Below are 21,988 nucleotides of genomic sequence, written 5' to 3' on the forward strand. Positions count from 1 at the left end.
ACCCAAACCAGACCTAAACCCAAATCCTGTTTCTTACAGCCCCTGTACCTGCACCATTACACCTTCCTTTAGGGCAAAGGAAATCCCAGGAGAATATAAAACCCAACACAAATCTGACAGCCCCCATGTTGCTGAAACAAGTGTTTCCCAGCACTGGTCTCTTTAGAGCACCCACTGCCTGCTGTGCCTGATGTCCTTCACTTCTATGGACTTGTTCTGCTGGCAAAGGCTGTGTAGCCACACTGAGTTTGTCCTTGCTGACCAGTCATCTCTTGCACCCTTCCCTTTTTGGGAACCTGCATTTTGGTTCTTCCCATCATTGAGCTGAAGGGGCCACTTACCACCCAGGTCACTGGCCCCACTCACCAATGCAGCACTATAGAAGACAATAGAAGGGAACCTGGCCACATGCTTATACCAGCATGCTTTCCTCCACGCTATGATTCAGCCACAGCAAGGACTATACTCCCAGCTGCTGAAGTGCAGCATAGCTCTGTTAACTTACAGCCTCTTTGAGGCCATAGCTCATGTGTGTCAAAACACAGCAGCCAACACAACTTTAGGTAAAGGGTACTCTCCTTCCTATCACTTCCTTCCAGACTCTTTGAAAAGAGCTGAATTACACACTTGGTTAGCTGCTTTGTATTGGCAAGTAAACTGCCACTCACATTCAAAAGAGATACCAACCTCTCTTCATTTAAGGAAACACCTCCAAGCCTGCCTTTTGGTTTCCATGTTTTATTAAAAATTTACATAAATGAACACACTCCAGCAATTGGGGTATGCAGGTGTCATAGGTTAAAAAACTATACAAAATCCCAAGCCCTGGTGGGCAGGGCAGCTGTAGGCTGAAACCTCATTTCCTTTGAACAGTGGTAAAGGCTGGCATCTGAATAGGCTGGATGGAGTGCACCAGCTGAAAAACAGGCTTCTTCCGCGTGTCCGAGAGGGTCTTCACGGAAGGGAGAAGCTGGTTTCTCTTGATGATCTGCAGTGCCAGCTGTGTGTTACCTATAAGACAACTGCTGATTAAAGAAAACCCCAACAAATCCAAGTGCCTTAGTATGACCCATACATCACTGTTTTCAGAACAGAGCCCTTGGCCTAGGCCACATACAGTGGTAGTCTTCCTATTCAGTGAAATGGTGACATGGACATGAAGAGCATTAGACAAAACTAAACTTGAAGACAGATAGTATTGCTTGGTTCTGCCTACTCTTAATGAAGACATCAAGCTTTCACCTCGGAGCTGGAAGATGCCAGAGCACCTTCTAAATTCCTGAAGGGCACCTCTCCCATCCACACAGAAAGACTCTAGATCTCACACAAAATGCCCCCGTAATGTGATGTTACAGACTATAATGCAAATGTCAAGAGGGTTATAAAACATGCTTTTAAAATAATCTGATTTTCAATTGTATGCATGGCCCATCAAATAAGCACCAATGTAAATGGAAAACTTACCTTCTGTTACATGTTAAACCTATAAAATTGTAAGGGAAAACCTGCTACATTCTAAAAGAAAGAACATTTCTCTCTCTTACCAAGTACTTTCTTTCACTGAAGTTTTTGTTTCAGAAGAGATATACTGTTCTGTTGCCATTTATAAAACAAAAAAGAATGGCTGTAGCTCCTTTTGATTATATACTTTCAAAGGAGAGATGTAAATCCCACTTTCTGCTCTCTTCTGCTCTGTACTACTTTGTTGCAGAAACAAAGGTTTCCAAAATTCCAACTTAGAAATATCTCTGTAGGAAAAGCTTTGTAGAAGTCTCAATGCTGAGTACAAATGCTTAAGTGCACTGCCTGCCTACAATGCAAGATAACTGAAGGGAAACAAGCACACTGAACATTTCATAGCGTGACGACAAGGGGCACAGGTCCACAACCATGACAGTGTCAGCAGCACAGCTTCACCAGTCTGCTCTTGCTGCAGAACTGAAGTGTGATCTTTCCAGTTCCCCATTATATAGTTTGGATTTTTATTCCATGCAAACACAGTGAAGCTTTAAAAAGAAGGAAGGGTTTCAGAAGAGAGAGTTATGAATATTACAAGCTTTGCTGCAGTACCTCCTACATAGGCTTTGACATGACTTCTTTGGGAAACCTGGTTGGCAGTTGCCTTTTAATGAAAAGCCTTTCAAACCCTCTATAGTATAAACCTCATCACAGATTTTACTGAGCCTATCCAAGATGGCTGATTCCTGCACAAAGCATAGAAGCTTTCAGCTCTGAAGATGAATATTTAGGAAGTCAAGAACAGGATGGCAATAAGCTATGGAATTGAGGGTGTGGATACATGGATCCATAGCAGTGTAAAATGAAGATAGGAACTAAAGGCTGTCATTCAAAATATTGGCACAGCTCTATAAAGACTAGGAATGATGATTACTGCCCGCCTTCCCTTGTATCCTATGTCCAGGTTGGTAGAACATTCCCAAACTTAATTACCGTTCTGTAGTTCAAGATACACAGCCAGCAGAATAGCCTCCGGAGGGATCTCTTTGGGGTGGATCAGCGAAGCAGCCTTATTGAAAAAGAAAAGGATGGGGAGAAAAAGTGCTTGAGAAACATCCAGCTCAAAGAAGTGCTCCTTGACAAGACTGTTACACCACCTGAGCTAACAAAAACAAGTAGCAATTCCTAAATTAAAGACTTTTTCAAACTAATACACTCCAGCAGGTTTATGCATGCAAGGAGAGAAGAAAAGATTATCTGTTTCACACTAGTTAGCAGGACCATCTGCTATATGTTTATGTTAATATGAATCTAATTCTGTTGTGGTTTAAGCTCAGTCGTAAATTAGCCATGCAGTCCTTGCTCAACCCCCCATCCCCCCCTTTCCTCCTCCTGCTCCCAGAAGGATGGGGAGGAGAATCAAAAGAATGTAACTCCACAGGTTAAGAACAGTCTAGTAACTAAGGTATAACACAAACCACTACTGCTACCACCAATAATAATAATGATAAGGGAAATAACAAAGGAAAAGAATACAACCGCTCACCACCCGCTGACCAATACCCAGCCCGACTGAGCAGTGATCTAGCCCTTCCGGGTAACTGCCCCCAGTTTATATAGTGGGCATGACGTGCTGTGGTATGGAATACCTCTTTGGTTAGTTTGGGTCAGGTGTCCTGTCTCTGCTTCCTCCCAGCTTCCCCTTCTCCCTGGCAGAGCATGAGGCTCAGAAAGTCCTTGGTCAGACTAAACATTTGAGCAGTAACTAAAAACATCGGTGTTATCAGTGCTGTTCCCAGGCTGAAAGTCAAAAACACAGCACTGCACCAGCTACTACGAAGGAGAAAAAATGACTGCTACTGCTCAACCCAGGACAAATTCCTAGGCCAATCTATTCTGGTATCCTGGCGAGATGACAGGTGAAGAAGGGAACCTCCACTTCTCCAAAATTCAGAATACAAAGTTAACAAGGATTGCTCATTAGCTTTCCATATATAAATATTTTTGGGCACAAAGTCAAATTCATTAATTTTTTGTAGATGAAGACACCTGCTATACTCCATATCCACAGATGGCCTTACACTCCCTTTGGGCTTTACACATCTGCTGCAGAAGCCAGACAGATACCTGCCCAATCCTAAGAAGTCTTGTGAGAAAGAAGATGAAGACAACTCCCTTAAACAGTTGAGAACCTCAATGAATTCGAATCTGTTCACTACACAACTACTGTGAAGTAATTTGGAAGACTCTTGTTTCAGTTTGCATCTCAACAAATCATTTGAGTAGTCTTTTCTGACAGACAGGAATGGCTACAAAGAGACAAACATCATCACTGAAAGAGATGGTCCCAGCCATAAGAAAGACCAAATGAGCCAGGCTAAGTGAAGACAGTGTTTCAAAAGCAGTGCTTGAAAACTCTTGGGACAAGAGGCAGGCAAGGAACATACCTCCAGCAGCACTGCAGTATGTTCTCACAGTCCTAAAGTTAATACCTTAGATGGTGAGTTATAACTGGTAAGAGAGAAGTAAACTCAAGGCACTCAAGAACTTCCTCCTCCAAAACATAACAATTATTATTAAGTCATTAAAAAGAAAGAACAACACACACACACACACACAAACAAATGATCAAATTTGGAAAAAGTGAAACGGCTTCCTAGTCATATTCCACTGTTTTGATACAGCCTAGAAGAAAAAGTGCTTCCCATAGTGGTATTGAACTATTTACACAAGAAAGAAATTTGGAATCCTTCATTTTACATTACTAATAGAGATCAGTTCATAAAGACAGAAGAGAACCACCATCTCAGCAAAGTCTGCAAATAAACCTGGGCTATGGAATCACCAGGATTTGCTGTGATCTAAATGGCACTTTGAAGGAAGCACATTTGTCCCTGAAGCTATCTTGAGATTTGTTTTTCATACCTGATGAAGACACTTTCGAGCTTTGTCATATTCACTCCTCAAGCAGTAAGCACTTCCAAGGTTAAATAACATCATCGTTCGTGCAGATGTAATCGAACTGGGGTAACACTGTGGGGTCTGCTTGCCAGCTGCAATTAAAGAAAAAGGAACTACATTTTTATTCCAAACTGGCCAAGTAACTTCCTGTACCCTATGCAGTGGCTGGTACTTACAAGATTCCATTGCCTCATTCTCTCCTTTGTCTGACCCTGCAAAGAAAAAAGAAACGCAAACACCATCATGTTCTGTGAGCTTTTTTAAAGCTTATTACAAAAAGAATACAAAGATACAAATTTACTTCTTTCTTCACAGTCTGGCATTAAAGAGGGAAATTATATCAGTTTGCTCAAGAATTTATGTCACTTAAGACAAGTTGTCTCAATCATAATTGTATTTGTATATACAAAGTTACAGCAGGAAAACAATGGAAAGCATAACTAGTTCTAATGAAGTGTGGGTTCATTAACCTTGATCCTGCTCATTTGAAGAGATCCCAAGGGAAACATCAGTGACATTCTCCGGGTTCAAATGAGTGATGGCATCAGATATTCTGTCTAAAGAGATGAGAGCTTCTGCTGCATACAAATGCCCAAGAAACCTGCAACAGCAAAGGGTTAGGTACAAATGTCAGCTTAACAATACCCACAGTTTGTTATGTAGGACAAACTGAATTTTAATGTGAGCACATGAAAACTATTACTTGAAACACCTGAGTGAAAGTTAGCTTGCCTAGAAAGTATTGTCACAATACCCAGTTCTGCCAGTTACTACTTTTAGGTGCTAATGTTGTTAAAAACATCTGCACCTGAGTTATAACCATTCTTGCACAGGAACTGCCAGTCCAGCAAGACAGTGCCTTGGTATGGCTTTATCTCAGAGAATTAAAAAATGAATCCTTACAAAAACACCCCAGGATATGGATATTTGTATAATTTAAGGTGTTAAGCGACCTTCCATTCAATAAAAAATTAATTCTCTGATATAGCCACATTTCTAAGAACAGCAACTATACAGGCCTGTCCACAGGGCACAAACACCTTTCCAACTGCAGGTTTTGCAAATGATTTAAGCAAGTCTAATGTTTGACACTTGTAGCTCAGCTACTCAGCAGCTTTCCTTTTCAATTTTGGAACAAAAGGAATCCTGTCAATCAAGAGCAAATAGTTTGCAAATATTTAATCTGAAACAAAAGTTGAGCAAAAAATGTTCATGCTTGTTCTATGCAGCTGTAAATAGCACACTTCACACTGACTGCACAGTTGGTTGTAATGAATAACAAAATAATCAGGTAGAATATCAGTCATCCCAAATAAATTCTGCAACTTGGATCTGTTATAGAAAACATAACATTCTACATGTAAATTATTTAAGAAAACAGGAATAGTTCAATATTCCCAGTATGCACAAAAGCTTTGTTTCCTGGGACCAAGAGACATGTCTGTTTTTCCAAAGCAACTGTCAGCTAGCATTTCTTGCATTACACTGCCTTCATGAAAGTACGTGTACCTTGCAAACTCCTCTAAAATCTTGCTCGTATAATGACTGTGCAAAAAGATGAGCTCCAGCAATAGTCTGTAGCATAGGAGCCAAAGACTTATTGATGTGGACCATTTTAGAGTATGCTGCCAGCATATAAAAATAAGCACAAGTTAGCTTGCTTTCTGTAAATACATTACCAGTTTTGAAAAATAGTACTACAATAAAAACCTCTAATTTATTCTGTGTATGATATAGGAATTAAATGTACATACAAGGTCAGAAAGATGGAGCTAAAGCTGCTTAAACAGATACATGAGAACTGGTGGGTAGAAACAGAATGAGCTTTGAATATCCTCCAAAACATACTGTGTCAAATGAGAAATGAGAAAGTGAAGAATGGAACCTATAAGCACAACAGTAGCAGTGAAGTGAAAGTCTTACACACCCAAGATCTGGTACCTTACTAACTGAGCAAACCTTACTGTCTGAGGCCATAGTTTCATATGGGAGCTTTTCAGCAGCACGCTGGTTTGGGCTGATGTTGTCTACCCCCAGCTGCTCATTCCTGCCTCTTGTGCTGCACCAGCATCAGCACATGCAGCCCCACAGTGAATAAGGACAGAGACCAGATGGCCCTGCCACTGCTGGAGATTAACAAATAGCAACAAAAGCAGTGATAGATTCTGAATTACATGGAATTCATACACAAAGGAGGGGACTCACGTTCCTGCGTGTCAATGAACATTTAGTCAGGGCTTCAACAAGAACAGGAGCGGGCCAAGCAATTCTTTGCATCAGATACAGAATTGGCAAGCAGCTACAGACATTGGAAGCTTCAACTCTGAACTCTCCAGCAAAAAGCAGGGCTAAGAAAGAAGAAACGACCACATCAGACTTACTTAAGAGACCCTGACAGCTTTGGTTGCTGAAGAAGTTTATCTGCGTGATTCAATGCCATAAGGTTATCACCCAAAGCCAGAGCCACGTAAGCACTACACGCAAGTATTGAGCACCTGGAAGGAAAAAGAAAAACAAAAAGAAAAAAAAAAAGGGGGGGGGGGGGGGGAACCCAATATGTTAAATGGAGAATTCTGCAATTCCAAATGTAGCTGTTAAATGTCTTGAATGGTGAAAAAATAAATCATAAACTTGCAATAATGCCTTTGCATCAATCTATGAAGGAGCTAGTGTTCCATTATCTATGGCCTCAACTGCATTCTCTGAATTAGGAAACACATATGTTGTCTTATATAAACCAAGGATCACCACGGTCTGCTCAGTAAGATTTTGCAATCTGGACCATAAGTAACGGATTAAAGAAAGATGGACCTCACCACATTTATTTTTTCTCAGGAATGGTTTCCCTTTCTCACCCTCTTTTTATTTGTTTGGACTCAGATTTGTACTTGCCCACCCTCCCCTCCTGATGCAGCAAAGTGTTGCAGATTTGTAGATTTCAGCAAGGTACAATCTCTAGACACGTAACAGTAATCAGTCAAGTTGTAGCGCATTTCACTCTTGTATTCTACAATGTTTGCACACAGGCAGACAACAAACACTAGAGAATTTGGCATTTCCAGTTTTGAGTGCTGTAACCTGCTGCCAAGACTCCCATTGACCTATGGCATTTTGTTGCCATCACAGACTTTTCTTGTCTTTCCAAAACCCCCAGATCTCTGGCAGTTTCTGTAATAAAATCTGAACTACTTGCATGTTCCATCTTCAAATAATAACTCTATGCCAGGATGCCATTATTAGGCCAAGCTTCACACTTTGTAATAACTTCCCTCTCCCTCCCCAAACACAGCACTTAGGGTTATTTTCCACCTGGTAAGACATTATTCAATGCAGGCTGCCTTGTCCTAAAGGCAGACGCCTCTGCCTGAGACACCTTGCTGTGAGCAGACTGTCCTTCTCCAGGGAGGAAGAGCAGATCCTCTTAGTGGGGTCTCACGTTGGGAGCAATGGGAGGAAAGCCTTCGACTCTCCCGCTGGTAGGTGGGCTATTATTGTGCCAACCTTCTGGCAACTGTCAAGCCCATTTTCGGTCTAGCAGTAAGTCATGTAATTCGTGGCAGGACCTGGGGTGCCTTTATTCCCCTTTCCCAGGAGGCATGCTCCTTAATTACACACAAGCAGGATAAGAAGCTTCTCCAGTATTTCTCCCTACCCCCCACTTCCTCTGCACTGTGCCCAGATGTCACATCAAATCTGAACACATACAAAAGCTTGAGAGAGGGAGAGGAAAGCTTCCCCAGCTCAAATCTCAAACCGAAAATATTTCTGAAAGATTGTGACTGGGGAGGGGAAAGGAATGGGGTATTTCTTTTTAAATTTCTGTAATAAGTCTGTTCCAGAACAGCCTCTTTTCATCTCTGCCCCAAGGAAGCACGGCTTTTAAACCAGCAGATGCAAAGCATCACCAGCTAAATACAAGCCAAGGCTCACAGAGTTGGTTTCTACTGGCCTTCATACCAATAGGTATCTTCTATTTCCCACAACATTTTTAAAGCCTTTTTGTACTTCTGAAGTGTGAACTCAAACACAAGACACACTCCAATCACACAACAGTTAGTCCAGCAAAACTGAAACCTACTCCTCTGCTCTAAAGACCCATCATTGTTTAAGCCTTGTAAGAGCTGGAAAGATTCTTCAGTTACAGCCATCTAAGAAAAGAGGAAAACATTCAGGTTTTCTTCCCTGCAGTACTGTTCTTGCACACTTGGATCCATTGTTGGAACAGCTAAACCAAATGCTCAGGAGAGCTGACAGCTAACCGGAGCATAAGAATTGCACAAGAGAAAAGACAAACTAGTTTTTCACCCTGGTCAGGATTCTGACAAAACTCCACAGGTCACCTTTGAGCATGGCAGACTTCCAGCATCACTGAGCCTCTGCATGCCCAAAATAAGACTGCCTTTACACTAGGAAAAAGAAAAATGTTTTTTTTAACTGCCGGATTATGTCAAACAGCCTCTTGTGTAGGTCTAGGCAACAGGATTTGTCAGCCCACACAGACTAAAAGCTTACAGCACCCAAACTCCCCGTCTGACTTGGCTTATTTCTCAGGCAAAGGGCAAGCCACAGCAAATCTAGTTCTTCAAAATTTACTATGAAGACATCAAAAACGGCACTTTTAAACTGTTCAGAAAGCATCACTAATGTGAGATAATTTCTACTAGCTAACTGAGCACAACAGTAGCTATAACCTCTCTGCTTTTTACCTTTCAACACAGCCAATACTATCCAAAATTTTAAGAAATACAGAATGCAGAAATGTGCTTAGTCAAATGGGGAAATTCAGCACCAGTAAAGGGGAGATGGAGAAGAACTATGAAGTGGCTGAGTGAGGAAGAAGAGAGCTAAACAGCCATGGGATGATTAGCATTCTGAGCTTCCAGTATTGTGGCAGGGCCGAACAGCCCACTGTTTGGGGAGAGAAGAGACAAGGTATATCAGTGGGTAATCATGGGCCTTACAGTATTACCTGTGAAATTATCAGCAATGTCAGTGACTGTCCTGGAATACCATATACAATACTAGGGTATGCACACTTCAACAATATGTAAGTAAATAAAAATAAAGCATAATGATGGGCTGGAGATGGCCAACAGAAGAGTCAAAAGAAAGGTGGGGGAAGGTACAATTGGATCATATAGCTTACAGCAAGGGCTTGCAGTCCATCTTTCTTCAGGACAAAGCAGGTGATCAAACTATTCCTTCATCTCTAGCTGTTTGGTAGGGGAAAATCAACATTCTCACACAAAGTTGCTCAATGAAGGGAGAAAAGGGCTATAACCAGGCTGTTGCTAGCCATCTCAACTTTCACAATACAATTCACAAAAATTCAAATTTAGTAGCACTGTGGTCTACCAGACCTCCTTTAATCTTGATATATCCTAACAGTATTGGGTTGTTCCAGTGTGCTGAAACATACCACAGGCTGAGAGTAGAGCAGAGGAACTGGCATCTCAGAGGATGAGAAGCAGCAAGGAGCAGAACTGTTTAGAAGAAACTCAGAAGAAAAACCTGGAGTTTCTGCTTCCTATGCATCAATTCTTACCAATGCTTGGTGTCCTCAGACTTCTGCTTGGTGCTTTTTAAAGACTTGCAATTGAATTATTGCTTAATGTGAGAACAGTCTGCTCAACTACCAAACAATACAAGCCTTTTCTAGATGATATTTTTAATTTTTAAGAACTATTTAGGGGCAAAGTCAGTCACTTTAAACTCTTAGGAGGATGTGCACCTGTACAAAATGATGCAAAAAAAAGTATGTGAGTCACCTATTTCAGTTCTAGAAGCAAGAGGTTTTTATAATCCAGTGACTTAACAGAAAAGAACTGAATTGAATAGAGACCTATTCCTCAGGATAATCCTTGCCACCATTCAGTATTTTTTATTAGTATTCCCCAACAACAAGAATTTTCATTTTCTCACTTAGCTCCTTAATGAACAAGTGTACATGAAAACACATTTGAGCATAATGTATTTTGCTTTTCACAACTGTCTACAGAAACTTAGAAGCAGTTTTAACAGAAGCGTTCTAGGGATGTCTGGTCCTCTGGGTTTAACCACCAAAGCCAGTACTGCAAAATAGTAAATCAATGCTTTTCCTTTCCTTATATGATGCTCCTTACCAGAAGCTGTATAATTCTTGCTAAACTGATAAGTTTCTCCTGACATGTTGTCAGGTTTCATCAGTAGATAACAACAGCTGATTGTGAAAGAAAAGACTATGTATTAAAAAAGAAAAGCACAAAGTGACACCATGTAATTTTGACATGCGGCAACCACATTTTCAACAGTCAGGAGGGAAAAGAAATCCCAAACCAAAACCACAACCACTGTTTTTAATCAAGTGCTTTCTGTTTGGAGTAGCATGCTCTTGTACCACCTCAGAATAAATAAGCAAGGTCTCACTAACGTCTCCTTACAGATTCCTGCTAAACTGCTTTTAAATGAATGGAAGTAGATTTGCTACATAGTGGAGCAAAGCAAAGGTTAAGCTGGTCATTATAAACCACAGGTTACCTGGGGTTAGGCTGGAACAGAGTGTTTACTCAAGAGTTTAAGTGGGAAATTACTGTATGCTTTGTCCAAAATGGAAACTTAAAACAGATTTCTTTTTCCTAAGCAGGTGGACACTTTATAGTAAGAGAGATTTTCGGCAGGCTGGCAGCCATCTGTAATAATCAACATTGCCAGCAAATGATAATCTTGTTGGGGAAAAGTAAAGCGTTTCCAGATAACATGATACTTATTAAGACAATCGGGAGTTACTCTGTTTGGACAGGACTCAGACTATTGAACAAGTAACTTAAGTATCTTTGAGAACATGAAAAAAAAAACTAGTCAAATTTTACCTATGTTCTTCCATTGTGAGTAAGTCAAATGCCTGGATACTAGCAACTCTTCTTTCTCTTAAATGCAAAGAAAGGTGCGCCATTCTCATCTGAAAGCAGCATAGCTTCTTTCACCACTTCCTTTTCTTTTTCCCCATCAAACAAGTATACAATGTTGTGGGGGCTGAATTCCAGACTAGTCTTACTAAGGCCTTAAACAGAAAAGCTACCACACAGTAATTCCACGCATTGCACCTACCAGAATAGCCATGGTCATGTTTTTAGCTTTGTCATTTATGGGACTTAGTTTTTTATTTCTGCACAACATATAGTGCTAAGCCTATAATTGTGGGATCAAACAGACAAATCCACTTTCTGAATTGAAATTCTGGATTATTTCTATTTGTTTGAACTGAAAGCCCAGAAGAAAGGAAGCACACACATTTGAAAAAAGGCATCCTAGATTAACAGCTACAATTCAGTGTTGCAAGTGTCTAAACAAACAAAAAGCTAGGAATGACTCCAGGATCATACCACAGTTTCACATTTTATAATAATATTTTATATTATTTACTTGCCTTAAATTTTCTAATTCTTGTTTCTTCAAAGGCGAAGAAGGTGGAGCTGCAATGAATTTATCCCCTTCATGACTTTTATTGCTAGAATAAAAACAGTCTATTAATTATAGTGACTAACTAATAATCAATTAAAAAATTCTTAGTGCAATAAGCATCAATATTTATTCAGTCCATTTAAAGGACAGCAAAAATTCTATAGCCTAAAAAGCAGGGAAATGAAGCTATGCAGAAATTGAGAGACATGCTCTTATCCAAACCATCCTATGTGAGAAGGAAAAAGAAAGACATTTGCTGGGAAGGATTTGACTGACAGACCAAACAACCCACACCATTCTCCATGGTCTTGAGTTATTTCTCTGAAGTTCAATATAGAACAAGAACTTTAAACTGGAGAGACACAGAACTTGCTGCATTGGTTGCCTCTCTTTTATTTCAGCCTGTAAGAAAAGTAGTAAACTAGTTCTCTCCTCAGATATCTTAAAAACTACTTAAGATTCTAGAAAGATAACACAAAAAGTTCTAAAGACTTCTAGCTGCACTTAATTTTTACAAATATTTCAAATGAGTCTGTCCACTTAACATGAACTTTTAAACTGATGCAGTTTCGTATCTGCTTATTACAAACAGGTAACTTCCAACTTAGACCTTCAAAACAGAAAGCAACAGACCCCAACGAAAACTGTACTCAGTGCTGTTGTAGTGTATATACTTCATGGCTTTGCCAAAAATTAGATTAAAAAGTACCCTTAACCATTGAAAGTGTCCACTGTTTCTTGTGGCTAAGCAAGAATCTGCCTCAGAATCAGCCTGCTCACCTGGTGGGATTTGCTCCAAAAGCATCCTGCTCAATTAGTGTGATTTTCTTTAAATGCCTTATGCATTTTACTCTTCTCTCACAGAGGTTCCTCTATCAGAAGTAAAAAATTCCTAGGGAATCTTTCAGAACATGACACAGATTCAAAAACAGCCAGCTTTGTTGCTGGATATTTTGAAACTGGCAATGAGAACTGAAAGATATGAGGGAAGCTTCTCTGTTGTTGCTGTTGTGTTGTTTTTTAAGCTGAAGAAGCATCTGGTTTTAAAAGCAGAAGGTAGTAAAGTATCTTCCCATATAGCACGTTTTCCTTTCCTCACTCCTACAAAACCAAACACCACCAACCCGCAACCAAAACAAAAAAGGAGGTCTTGTTTGAATAAGGATCACCATTTTGTTTTCATCACTGCCCCTTAGTGGGCCCCATAAGCTTAAAATTGATCTCTCATTTAAACCTGAGAAGCTTCATCTCAATGGGCTGCATACAGCTTGCCAGAGAAAGTTAGTTCACAACCTCCAACCTCGGTAAGGAAAGAAGAAGAAAGCAAACAAACAAAAAAACCTAAAACATCAATCACAGAACCCCCCAGATTTTTATAAGTCATTTAGTAACTTATCAGGAAAGACTGTCATTGGGACAAGAAGGTTACAGAGAAAAGTGAACAGACTTTAAATAGGGTTGTAGCAGTAACAGCCACCAGCCCCTAGCCATAGCCTACCTCCAGCCAACCTCAGAGAGGCTGTGTCTCTCATACACTGCGCATACGCTGTGCTGTGCCTATGCAACACAGCATATGTGCAGTAAATCTTGGCAGGTGACAAATGGATCCTATCTTCTTAAAATTTATCTGTACTTGAGTCTGACAAAAAAATTGTGGGTATTTTATTACTAAGTAGTTCAAGTTCTAACATAGCTACTTTTCACGGATAAGTTATTGTAACTCTTCCCTTCTCAAAATGGTCATTAGTGAAAGCGCAGGCTATGGCCAGAAAAGTTAGTCTTCAGAAAGAAGTTTTGGATGCATCAGGATAAATACACACACAAAAAAACCCAACCAACCAACCAAACAAAAAACACCCTAAAAACTACCTTCCTGCTATTTAATGTTTACATTTGACAAATATTGCCTAAAAGTTAACTTTTTCTGAATCTTTAAGGAGAAAAAGAGCTCAAGAAAAAAACTTTTTTTTGGAAATGGCAATTTATTAAGCAATAGCTCCATGCTGCTTTCCTACTTATCTTCTAAATCTGGTTTCTCATTTCTAGTCCAAAACAAACACGACAAAGCATACTAGTGCTGATGAATATCAAATCAGATCATGGGGAAATGTTTACAACTGATGCTAGACATTTATATATTGAATCAGGTACATGGTGCATGTGCACAAAAACATAAAATTACTGTAACATGTGAAAGTTCACTTATAATTAGAGAAATACCACTATGCACAGCAGGAGGGTGTCAGAAAACATAACATTTGCTCCACAGAAAAAAAGATGACCAGGGAAAAAGTGAATGTCACTGTCTCATTGATTAAAGTTGTTAGGAATGGTAGGAATTAACTCAGCTTTGTAAGTCTTAAACTAGCATTCCAGCAATTAAAACAATGAGCAGCTAAACAATATCCTTGGATATCCCAACGCTGCTGAGGGAATTTACATATATGTTATTTTTTTTCTGCTGGCCAAATAGGAGAGGTAGCAGACACAGACTGTCAGCCCAGAGACAGAAAGAAAGGTTTATATGCAATTCTGTTTACCTGCATGCTTCACTGCTTTCACTGTTCTCTGTATTTCCCCCCAGCTGATTACTAGTTTTAGATCCATTTTCCTGCTTTAGCTCCTGCTGATCTTCTGGGAGCAGTAGCAAGGCATTTCTTAGACAGATTGCTGCAAATTCCATACTTGCTACAGGTATTGCTGAGGACTGCCCATCACTTAAAGAGACACAGAAGTTAGCCAACAAATAGCAATCCTGCTAAATTAAATGGAAAAAGCAGAGCTCCAGAAAGATCTGAAGGCAGAGAAAACTTTATCCTAAAAAAAAAATTAAATCATGTCTTAATATAACAAATTTAATTTATGAAGGTGTATATATCTTGCTATTCTTATGTGTCAAAAGTATACCATGAAGCCCAAATAGAGTGAGGAGACTCAAAACATAATTACAAGTTGTCTTGGTTTTCTTGACTTCACTTCTTAATGTTTCATGGCAGAGCAACTAGATTCTTCCTGCACTTTAGAAAAGTGGATTACTGAAAAATACGTATTTTCAGTGAAAAAAAGGGGAAAGATTTAGCTAACTAGAAATACGAATTTGAGATAAATCAGTTTTAAGCTCTCTTTTAGTTAAAACAGATACACAGTTGGGCCCTCTGCTGGCCACCATAGAGAAGGGATGCACATGATGTTTAGGACTCAGAAAAAATCTCTCAGTCTTCACTATATTTATTAATAATTACAAAATGAACAGTTATGCCGTTACAGTTTTGAAAACGCCTGATAAACAGACGGGTATGCTTAACAAGGCTATGACAACAAAAATAAACAGCCCACTGAAATCATACTTACTTATAAACAACATTCTGTATTGACTGGGATGCTAGGACTATCTTACGGTGGTAGCCTTGACCTACTATGGATTGCACAATTCCCTTTTTGCTTGGAAGACCTTTAGTCTCTTGTTCTGATGTCTGAAAGGAAAAAAAAGAAAAAGAAAAGACTAAAATATCAAGGCTGTTGAATGAAAGGTTGACAAAATGAGTGAAAGCTGGAAGACAAGTTTGAAGCTGCTAAAATGTAAGAATTAATAGTTTATATGGGTACAGTTTGAAGGATCTGGCACCTTTTATTGTCTTTGTGTTGCAAACTGATTTTACTGCAGACAGCATAACCCCGATTAGTTCCGACAGTTTGTCTGATAGCCTACCGACCTAGTTTCTCCTCTGTTTTGAAAGCAAAAGAGCAATGAACCAAATCATATTAAAAGAACTGCAGGGATATCAAAAGAGAAATCATAATCTGACATATAATATTCAGAATTGGTACTGTAACAGTTGCCAACTTCTCTTCCTGCTTACACAGCATTCAAAACACCCTCTGAAAAAGCTTTTTCAACCATTCCACAGGGAGCATGAAGCTGAACCACAACATAAGCAAAGTTACATTAAATTAACAGATTTCTGAGTATGCAGATATTTAAGACTAACTTAAAATCACTCTAATTTTCAGTCTCAGGACTCAAAGCCCTCTACACTACATCTACTGAGGTTTGGTTGTTTTACCATCTTAACTTTGTTGGTAAGTAAAATTAGTGCTGAAGTGTCACAGTTGTAAAGAAAAACTGTATTTTAAATAGCTATCATTTATCAGAATCTATTGTAAAAAAAATTACTGACATCATGATGGCATTTAGTGTCAAATAAAAAGATACATACAATGAGTTAGGATATGCATCACATTTTACAAAAGGTGTTGGAAAAATGCAGAAGGGAATCATCTTCCACCTGTATTTTATAAACTAAAATATTAAAGCAGGTGAAAATTAGCTTCAGTAAAATTTCTTTTCTGCATGGTGTCCAGAGTATAATTGTGAATCCATAGTTAGATATCAAGAATTATTGCAAATTTAGTTACAAGATGAAATTAAACACACCGTTGATATTAGGGCCTCACTTGTCATGTTACAAATCTATCTTATAAATTAAAGACATTTCCCTTTGTCTTTAACAGCATCCATCAACATTAGAAAACCAAACACATTAACATTACAAAACATTAACAGAAACATCAACTAAAGTTCATTTTTTTTTCTTGTACAATCACAAATTTAGGAAGCAGCAAGTTGGTTTTGTGACATGAATTCAAGCTGTCTGGTACACCACAACATCACATCAGTAGCAGGGAGAAAGCTACACTTCAGAAGCCTGGCAATCATCTGACCCAACACTTGAAACTTCAGTGCTGTGTCTGTGAAATGGGGATAAGCAAACCTCTCCTATAAAAAAGCTGTGAATATCTTCCTTACATGTGCTGAAATAGAGATACCAAAATAATGAGCACCACTGAAATTCCCAAGGGAAAAGTTATGAATTTTTTATTTACTACTCAGATTTTTATTTGTTACTCAGAGAAGAAAGAGAATTTGGGTGGGGGGAAACAGAGTCAATATAACCATTTGTTCAATTAATCCCATGCACTCTGTGCACTGAGTGAAATGGGCACAGTCTGGAAATAACTGCACGGGATCATTCAATTACAGATCACACCCTAACACATGAGGGTGAATGACAGTTTCACAGGGAATCAAGTACAGTATCTCTTTAATTTCACAGATGTACTATTTTGGTTTAGTTTCTTGCTCTAAGAATGAATAATCCTGTCCCAGTCACTCTGAATTTTAATAAACAGGCTTATCCTAAATAGACATGGATCAACAGGTTGAAACCAGGATGTCCCAGTTGACATGAAATACATCTGCTGTCAGCACGTTTCCAGAAACTTTGCCAGCAGAGGAACAAGCAGCCTCAGCAGCTAGGGGTTCAGTTCCACAGCAGCTGTGATCAGGATTACTTCAGGATGGAAAAGGTTCATCTCTGCTTCCTCAGCCTATGCCAGTTTTAGGCTAAGCACACTACAGTATTGCTTCTCAACCTCTAGTGGTAACTGAGTGAGGAAATAAATGAACTTTAGAAGAGTTTTGGCTGCATGAAGAGAAGGAAAGATCATCAGCAGAGATTTAATGTTAATTAATTCTGTCTACTGTAAATCATAGCAGATTTACAGTAGACAGAATTTAAAAAAGGAAAATAAGTTTTAAAGAGTTTGTATCACTTGTACATCAAAAAAACTTTAAATAATTAAGAACATCCCAGGAAGGATGCTTCTCTATAACCATATACTTGTCCTCTACAAGAGTCTGCATTTTCCAATAATGTTCTAGGACATATGCTCTATATATTTTCTTTTTTAAAACAATACTATTCACCAATCTGACCCAATAACCATATTTATTAAAACATAAACCCCCCCAAACTTCCTGTCTCTTAAAACAGTAGCAACATACTTTCAGTTACACCTTTTACACTGTAGCATCAAGCCTTAGAGACAAAGCTTCTCTACTAGATAGATGTTTTCTCCTACTACTCCAGCTAAGATTTAAGCTAGAACCTCATCATTTCAAAAGCAGTAAATGCAACTCCCAGTCTAAACATAAAAACCTAAGATGTTTGAGTGAAATATTTTCAAAACAAAGGAAGAAAAACAACCCTTCCACCTCAAAGTATCAGCAGAAAAAATTATCAAAGTTGTTTTTGTGCATCAAGCCTTGAAGTGAGTATCAAACCTTCAAAGAGCAGCCACAACAATTTTCCATCCTTGGATACACGAATGGTCACTGACTCCAATCTCATCTTGCTATTTCTGCCATCAGGATATAGAAATCCTTGGCAGTACAGAAATTAGTATAGAGAAAAGATCTTGAGCAAGTTCAATTCTTATATTCACACACACAAAACAAAAAAGAATTACTTATGGAGCTGGATTTTTGTTGTTTTTAATACCACATATGATTTTACATGGGGATTATTATTTTATATTACTATTTTATATTATTATCATATTACGTATTTTAGATATTATTTCATTATTACATAGTGGTAATTATTATATATTTTATATATTATTATTTTATGTAAACCACATGTAAAATCATATATGGTATATATTAAAAATATGTACCATATATTCTATCTTACCACATAAATGTTTTACATAAAACCAAAGATTTTGCAACCAATATGAAATGAGTGTGAGGCATCATAAAATATCCATAAATAGTAAATTAAACTAATAATGTTAGTATCTGCATTTTAAGTAGAGAGCATTAACTGCAGTAAGATCATATTGCTTCCTGTTATAAAGTGATGTCTCATTAGAGAATAATAAAGATATTATTTGGAAAAAAACGTATTTCTAAAATTATTTCACAAGTTTTGCTCAAGGAAGGTAAACCATCAGATGACTTGGGGAAATCTAATGTGCTGCAAACCAATTCAGGATTACCCATTCAGATTATGAGTTGGAATGTCAAAGGGCTGTGATGGTAAATTACCAAAACAAAACCATGCTTAACCAGGGTTTCCAGCAAAAAACTTGTCACTTTATAGAAGAGCGACTCTAACAGGCACTTACATGCTTTTGTCTAATCTCAAGCCAATCTTTCATATAGCCTACTCAAATTCTTCTGATCTTAGAAAAGTCATTTGAACACTGGGTCTCAAGACAGTTTCTGTGGTGGCTTTCCTCCACCTATTGTAGCTTCAGGTTAAAAATGCAAATGCACACATAAACACAAATATAATATGGATTTACACAGAGGTGTTGCAACATTAGGCCTTTAAAATGTATAATTTAACTCAAGGTACTATTTCTTCCTTTCTGTGATCACATGCCTTTCATAACTACAATCAAAATAAGGAATCTGCAAATCTACTTACCCCTTTATTGGCAGCAATGCAGCATTCTGCTATTCTTAGCCAAAGACGAGGGTTTGAGTGATAAACCTGGACTGCCTCAATCAGGCATTCAAAGGCAGCTAAGGGTCTCCCAATGTGCAGGAGCTGAATTCCACAATTGTAGAGCAACTCATACCGTTTGTTAGTCAGTAGTGTACACATGGGTCTCCCTGAAAATTTTTTACCTGCAGAAAAGATTACATTATATTGGATGTGCAGCTTAGGAGAGCAGAAACGTAACACTGGAAGGAGGAGAGAAGCTGCAGGAAACACCCCAAATCAAACCTCTTTCATCTGTGTACTCCTTCCCCATCAAAGACAAATTAATTGTATTAGAATCATAGACTGGTTTTGCTTGGAAGGGCATTTTAAGACCATCTAGTTCCAATCCTCTGCCATGGGCAGGGACACCTTCCACTAGAATTTTTTCTGTGTTCTTAATAAAGGTTGAAGTTCATTAAATGCCAACCATTCAAGCTAAACCTTATATAAAAAGACTGATTCCCAGATTTGTGAGAATACACTTTTTTGTTAATCATAAATTCCAGAAGAAAACTCTTTGCTGTAACAAAGCATGAAACATTTCCTGTCTTCACACTGCTACCTAAGACTGCACTTAGGTACAGGGCCAGGGGACAAATGGGGAAAGCAACAATATGTGATAGTAACTAGATTTTAAAGAAACTTTAAAACAGGAACTTTATTTTGTCACATCCCCCTGACTGATGGCCCAAGACTATAAACAACAGATAAGTAACTGTCCGAGCCCCATGATACATCAAAGAAAACAGAAAAAAAAAAAACAAAAACCCAAAAAATATTTCATCATCATCTATTTCTGGCAACAGCAACTGTACTCTGAAGTCAGGTTACAATCACAATTCTCACTCTCCTTATCCTGTTCCCCTACAAAGAGATGAAACAGGAATTCTGCTGGTAATTACTGAAAGCTCCTATCATCTGCTTTCTTGATTCACCTTCCCCTCTTCCACCATCTGTTTTTATCTCTTAAAAGCCTTACCTGGATCTGAGTTGCCTGTTCCTAGCTGTGCACATGCATTATCATTTTCTTGCAAGGCTTTTTTAAAATAAAAAATTCCTAAATTGTGCTTTCCCATTGCAAAGTGGATGCAGCCAAGGTTGTTCCAGAACATACACCTTAAGCATTCACCTGAGAGAACAAAAGACCATTTTTGTAAACTGAAAAATACCACTGAGCCTGTAAAATGCTCCCATCACTCTTTCACGGGTCAGCATGCTATGATAGTTGAAGAACAAACATGTTCTTCAGTGAGATGTTCATGGATTATGCAGTTATGTCTCTGCCTTGCAAGCACTTTAATAATTTACATTGCCATGTACCACTCTAGTTCTAGTACACAATTGACCTGAAATGTGAAGCAGCCAGATTTACAGCTACCAAGGATCATATTCTAGGAGAACCAGGTATAAAGCCAGTATGACAGACTGGAAGCTACAGTAAGTTCACCTGGAGGTTTCCATACAGCTTAACATGTAAGCACTTCAAGTTTTCTAACAGATGGCTCTTGTGAAAAGGAATATATTTCCTAATAATACCATACATAGTGAGTATGAAAACACAGAATATATATTTATAGTATATTAATAACTGTTATATCTAAATATTATACACATTGATGTGCTGGTAAGTTTTTGTACATGTCTACACATACATACTTTCTAGATATAAAAGTAACTTAAAATGGTGTACAATAGAAGTCAAACACCTCATGAAACATTAGCACTTTCCCCACAATCATCATTATAACTGCTATAGTCTCCTCTTTAAGTACAATCTGAAATCTCATTTCTAGATCTAGTACATCACTGCTTGTTTCATGTTATGATTTAGACACACAGATAAGCCTTGCAAATATTACAGTTACACATTCACAAATTCATTTTCATAGACAACTGCTGCATTTTCTAGAAGAACACCCAGTGAAAAACACAACAGTGTCACATGAAGGAGCACAAGAAAGATTAAAACACATCCAGCATATAAACCCATGATATCCAGGGCCTAGTTTCCCAAGTAATCATTAATATGCTTTATATTAATATCAATGAGTACTCCTATTATACTACACATTTAAGTGCTTGCAGGATGAAGGTTTTCTATTTTACCTGTTTTCATGAAGCCCGGATGTTCAGCAATGTTTGCACTGTTTAAAAGTTTGACTGCTTTACGATAATTGCCCCTCAAATATTCAAAATTGCTCTTAAGAAAGAGAGAAGGAGCTGACTGTGAATGAGAAAACAACAGTTAATTACCTCTTGGTTTATGATTTGTACTGCTAGTGTACTCCACAGCTGGCCTGTACTGCCATTTTAAAAATAAGTGGGCCTCGGCCCTAACACTATCAAGAAGTAGCGTTTCTTTGTTGAGCACATGATTTACACTCACCTCCTGACCTACAAAATGATTCATACACTGTTACTGCTCTAAAACCCAACACCAGTCTAGAGAACTCTGTCCTGGCAATGGCTAAGTGCAGATGATCTCCTTTTTATTTAGGAGGATCTTTCTCCCACCTGTCTTCTAGTACACTCTTCCCAACAGTTCCCTCCCTGCAGAGTTGAACAACTTCGTCCTGGGTTGTAATCCTCCTGATCTTCCAACAGAGACTGTTAGTTCTGTCAAACTAGTAGCTGCTGAGGTTGGCAACAAAAGGAAGTGCTCTCCTCCCATTCTCTGCTCCTCAGTTAATGTAGAATTTATTTGGGATGATGGACCTAATTTTGAGTTGAGAACTCCTATGTAAAAAAAGAAACTGCTTTCTAGCAAGAGGTAAGCTTCAAATAAATTTTAA

The 21,988-nt window shown here is 38.5% G+C and overlaps 1 protein-coding gene across 4 annotated transcripts in view; it reads right to left on the minus strand.

The window, feature by feature from the left end:
• Positions 1–722: 722 nt before the first annotated feature.
• The window catches only part of CNOT10 (CCR4-NOT transcription complex subunit 10), a 60,659-nt gene continuing 39,393 nt past the window's right edge, over positions 723–21,988 (minus strand). For all 4 annotated transcript variants that reach the window (XM_034061128.1, XM_031052402.2, XM_031052403.2 and 1 more), the window contains 12 exons: positions 21,303–21,420; positions 20,176–20,325; positions 19,137–19,339; positions 15,211–15,332; positions 14,400–14,576; positions 11,825–11,905; positions 6,801–6,914; positions 4,890–5,020; positions 4,596–4,631; positions 4,384–4,511; positions 2,452–2,527; positions 723–1,011 (listed from right to left, as the gene is read on the minus strand). In XM_034061128.1, the coding sequence (XP_033917019.1) occupies positions 857–1,011; positions 2,452–2,527; positions 4,384–4,511; positions 4,596–4,631; positions 4,890–5,020; positions 6,801–6,914; positions 11,825–11,905; positions 14,400–14,576; positions 15,211–15,332; positions 19,137–19,339; positions 20,176–20,325; positions 21,303–21,420 (1,491 nt within the window). In that variant the 3' untranslated portion in view covers positions 723–856. The remainder of the gene's footprint in view (positions 1,012–2,451; positions 2,528–4,383; positions 4,512–4,595; positions 4,632–4,889; positions 5,021–6,800; positions 6,915–11,824; positions 11,906–14,399; positions 14,577–15,210; positions 15,333–19,136; positions 19,340–20,175; positions 20,326–21,302; positions 21,421–21,988) is intronic.

Source organism: Melopsittacus undulatus, chromosome 1, assembly GCF_012275295.1.
Source record: "Melopsittacus undulatus isolate bMelUnd1 chromosome 1, bMelUnd1.mat.Z, whole genome shotgun sequence".
NCBI classification, from domain to species: domain Eukaryota; kingdom Metazoa; phylum Chordata; class Aves; order Psittaciformes; family Psittaculidae; genus Melopsittacus; species Melopsittacus undulatus.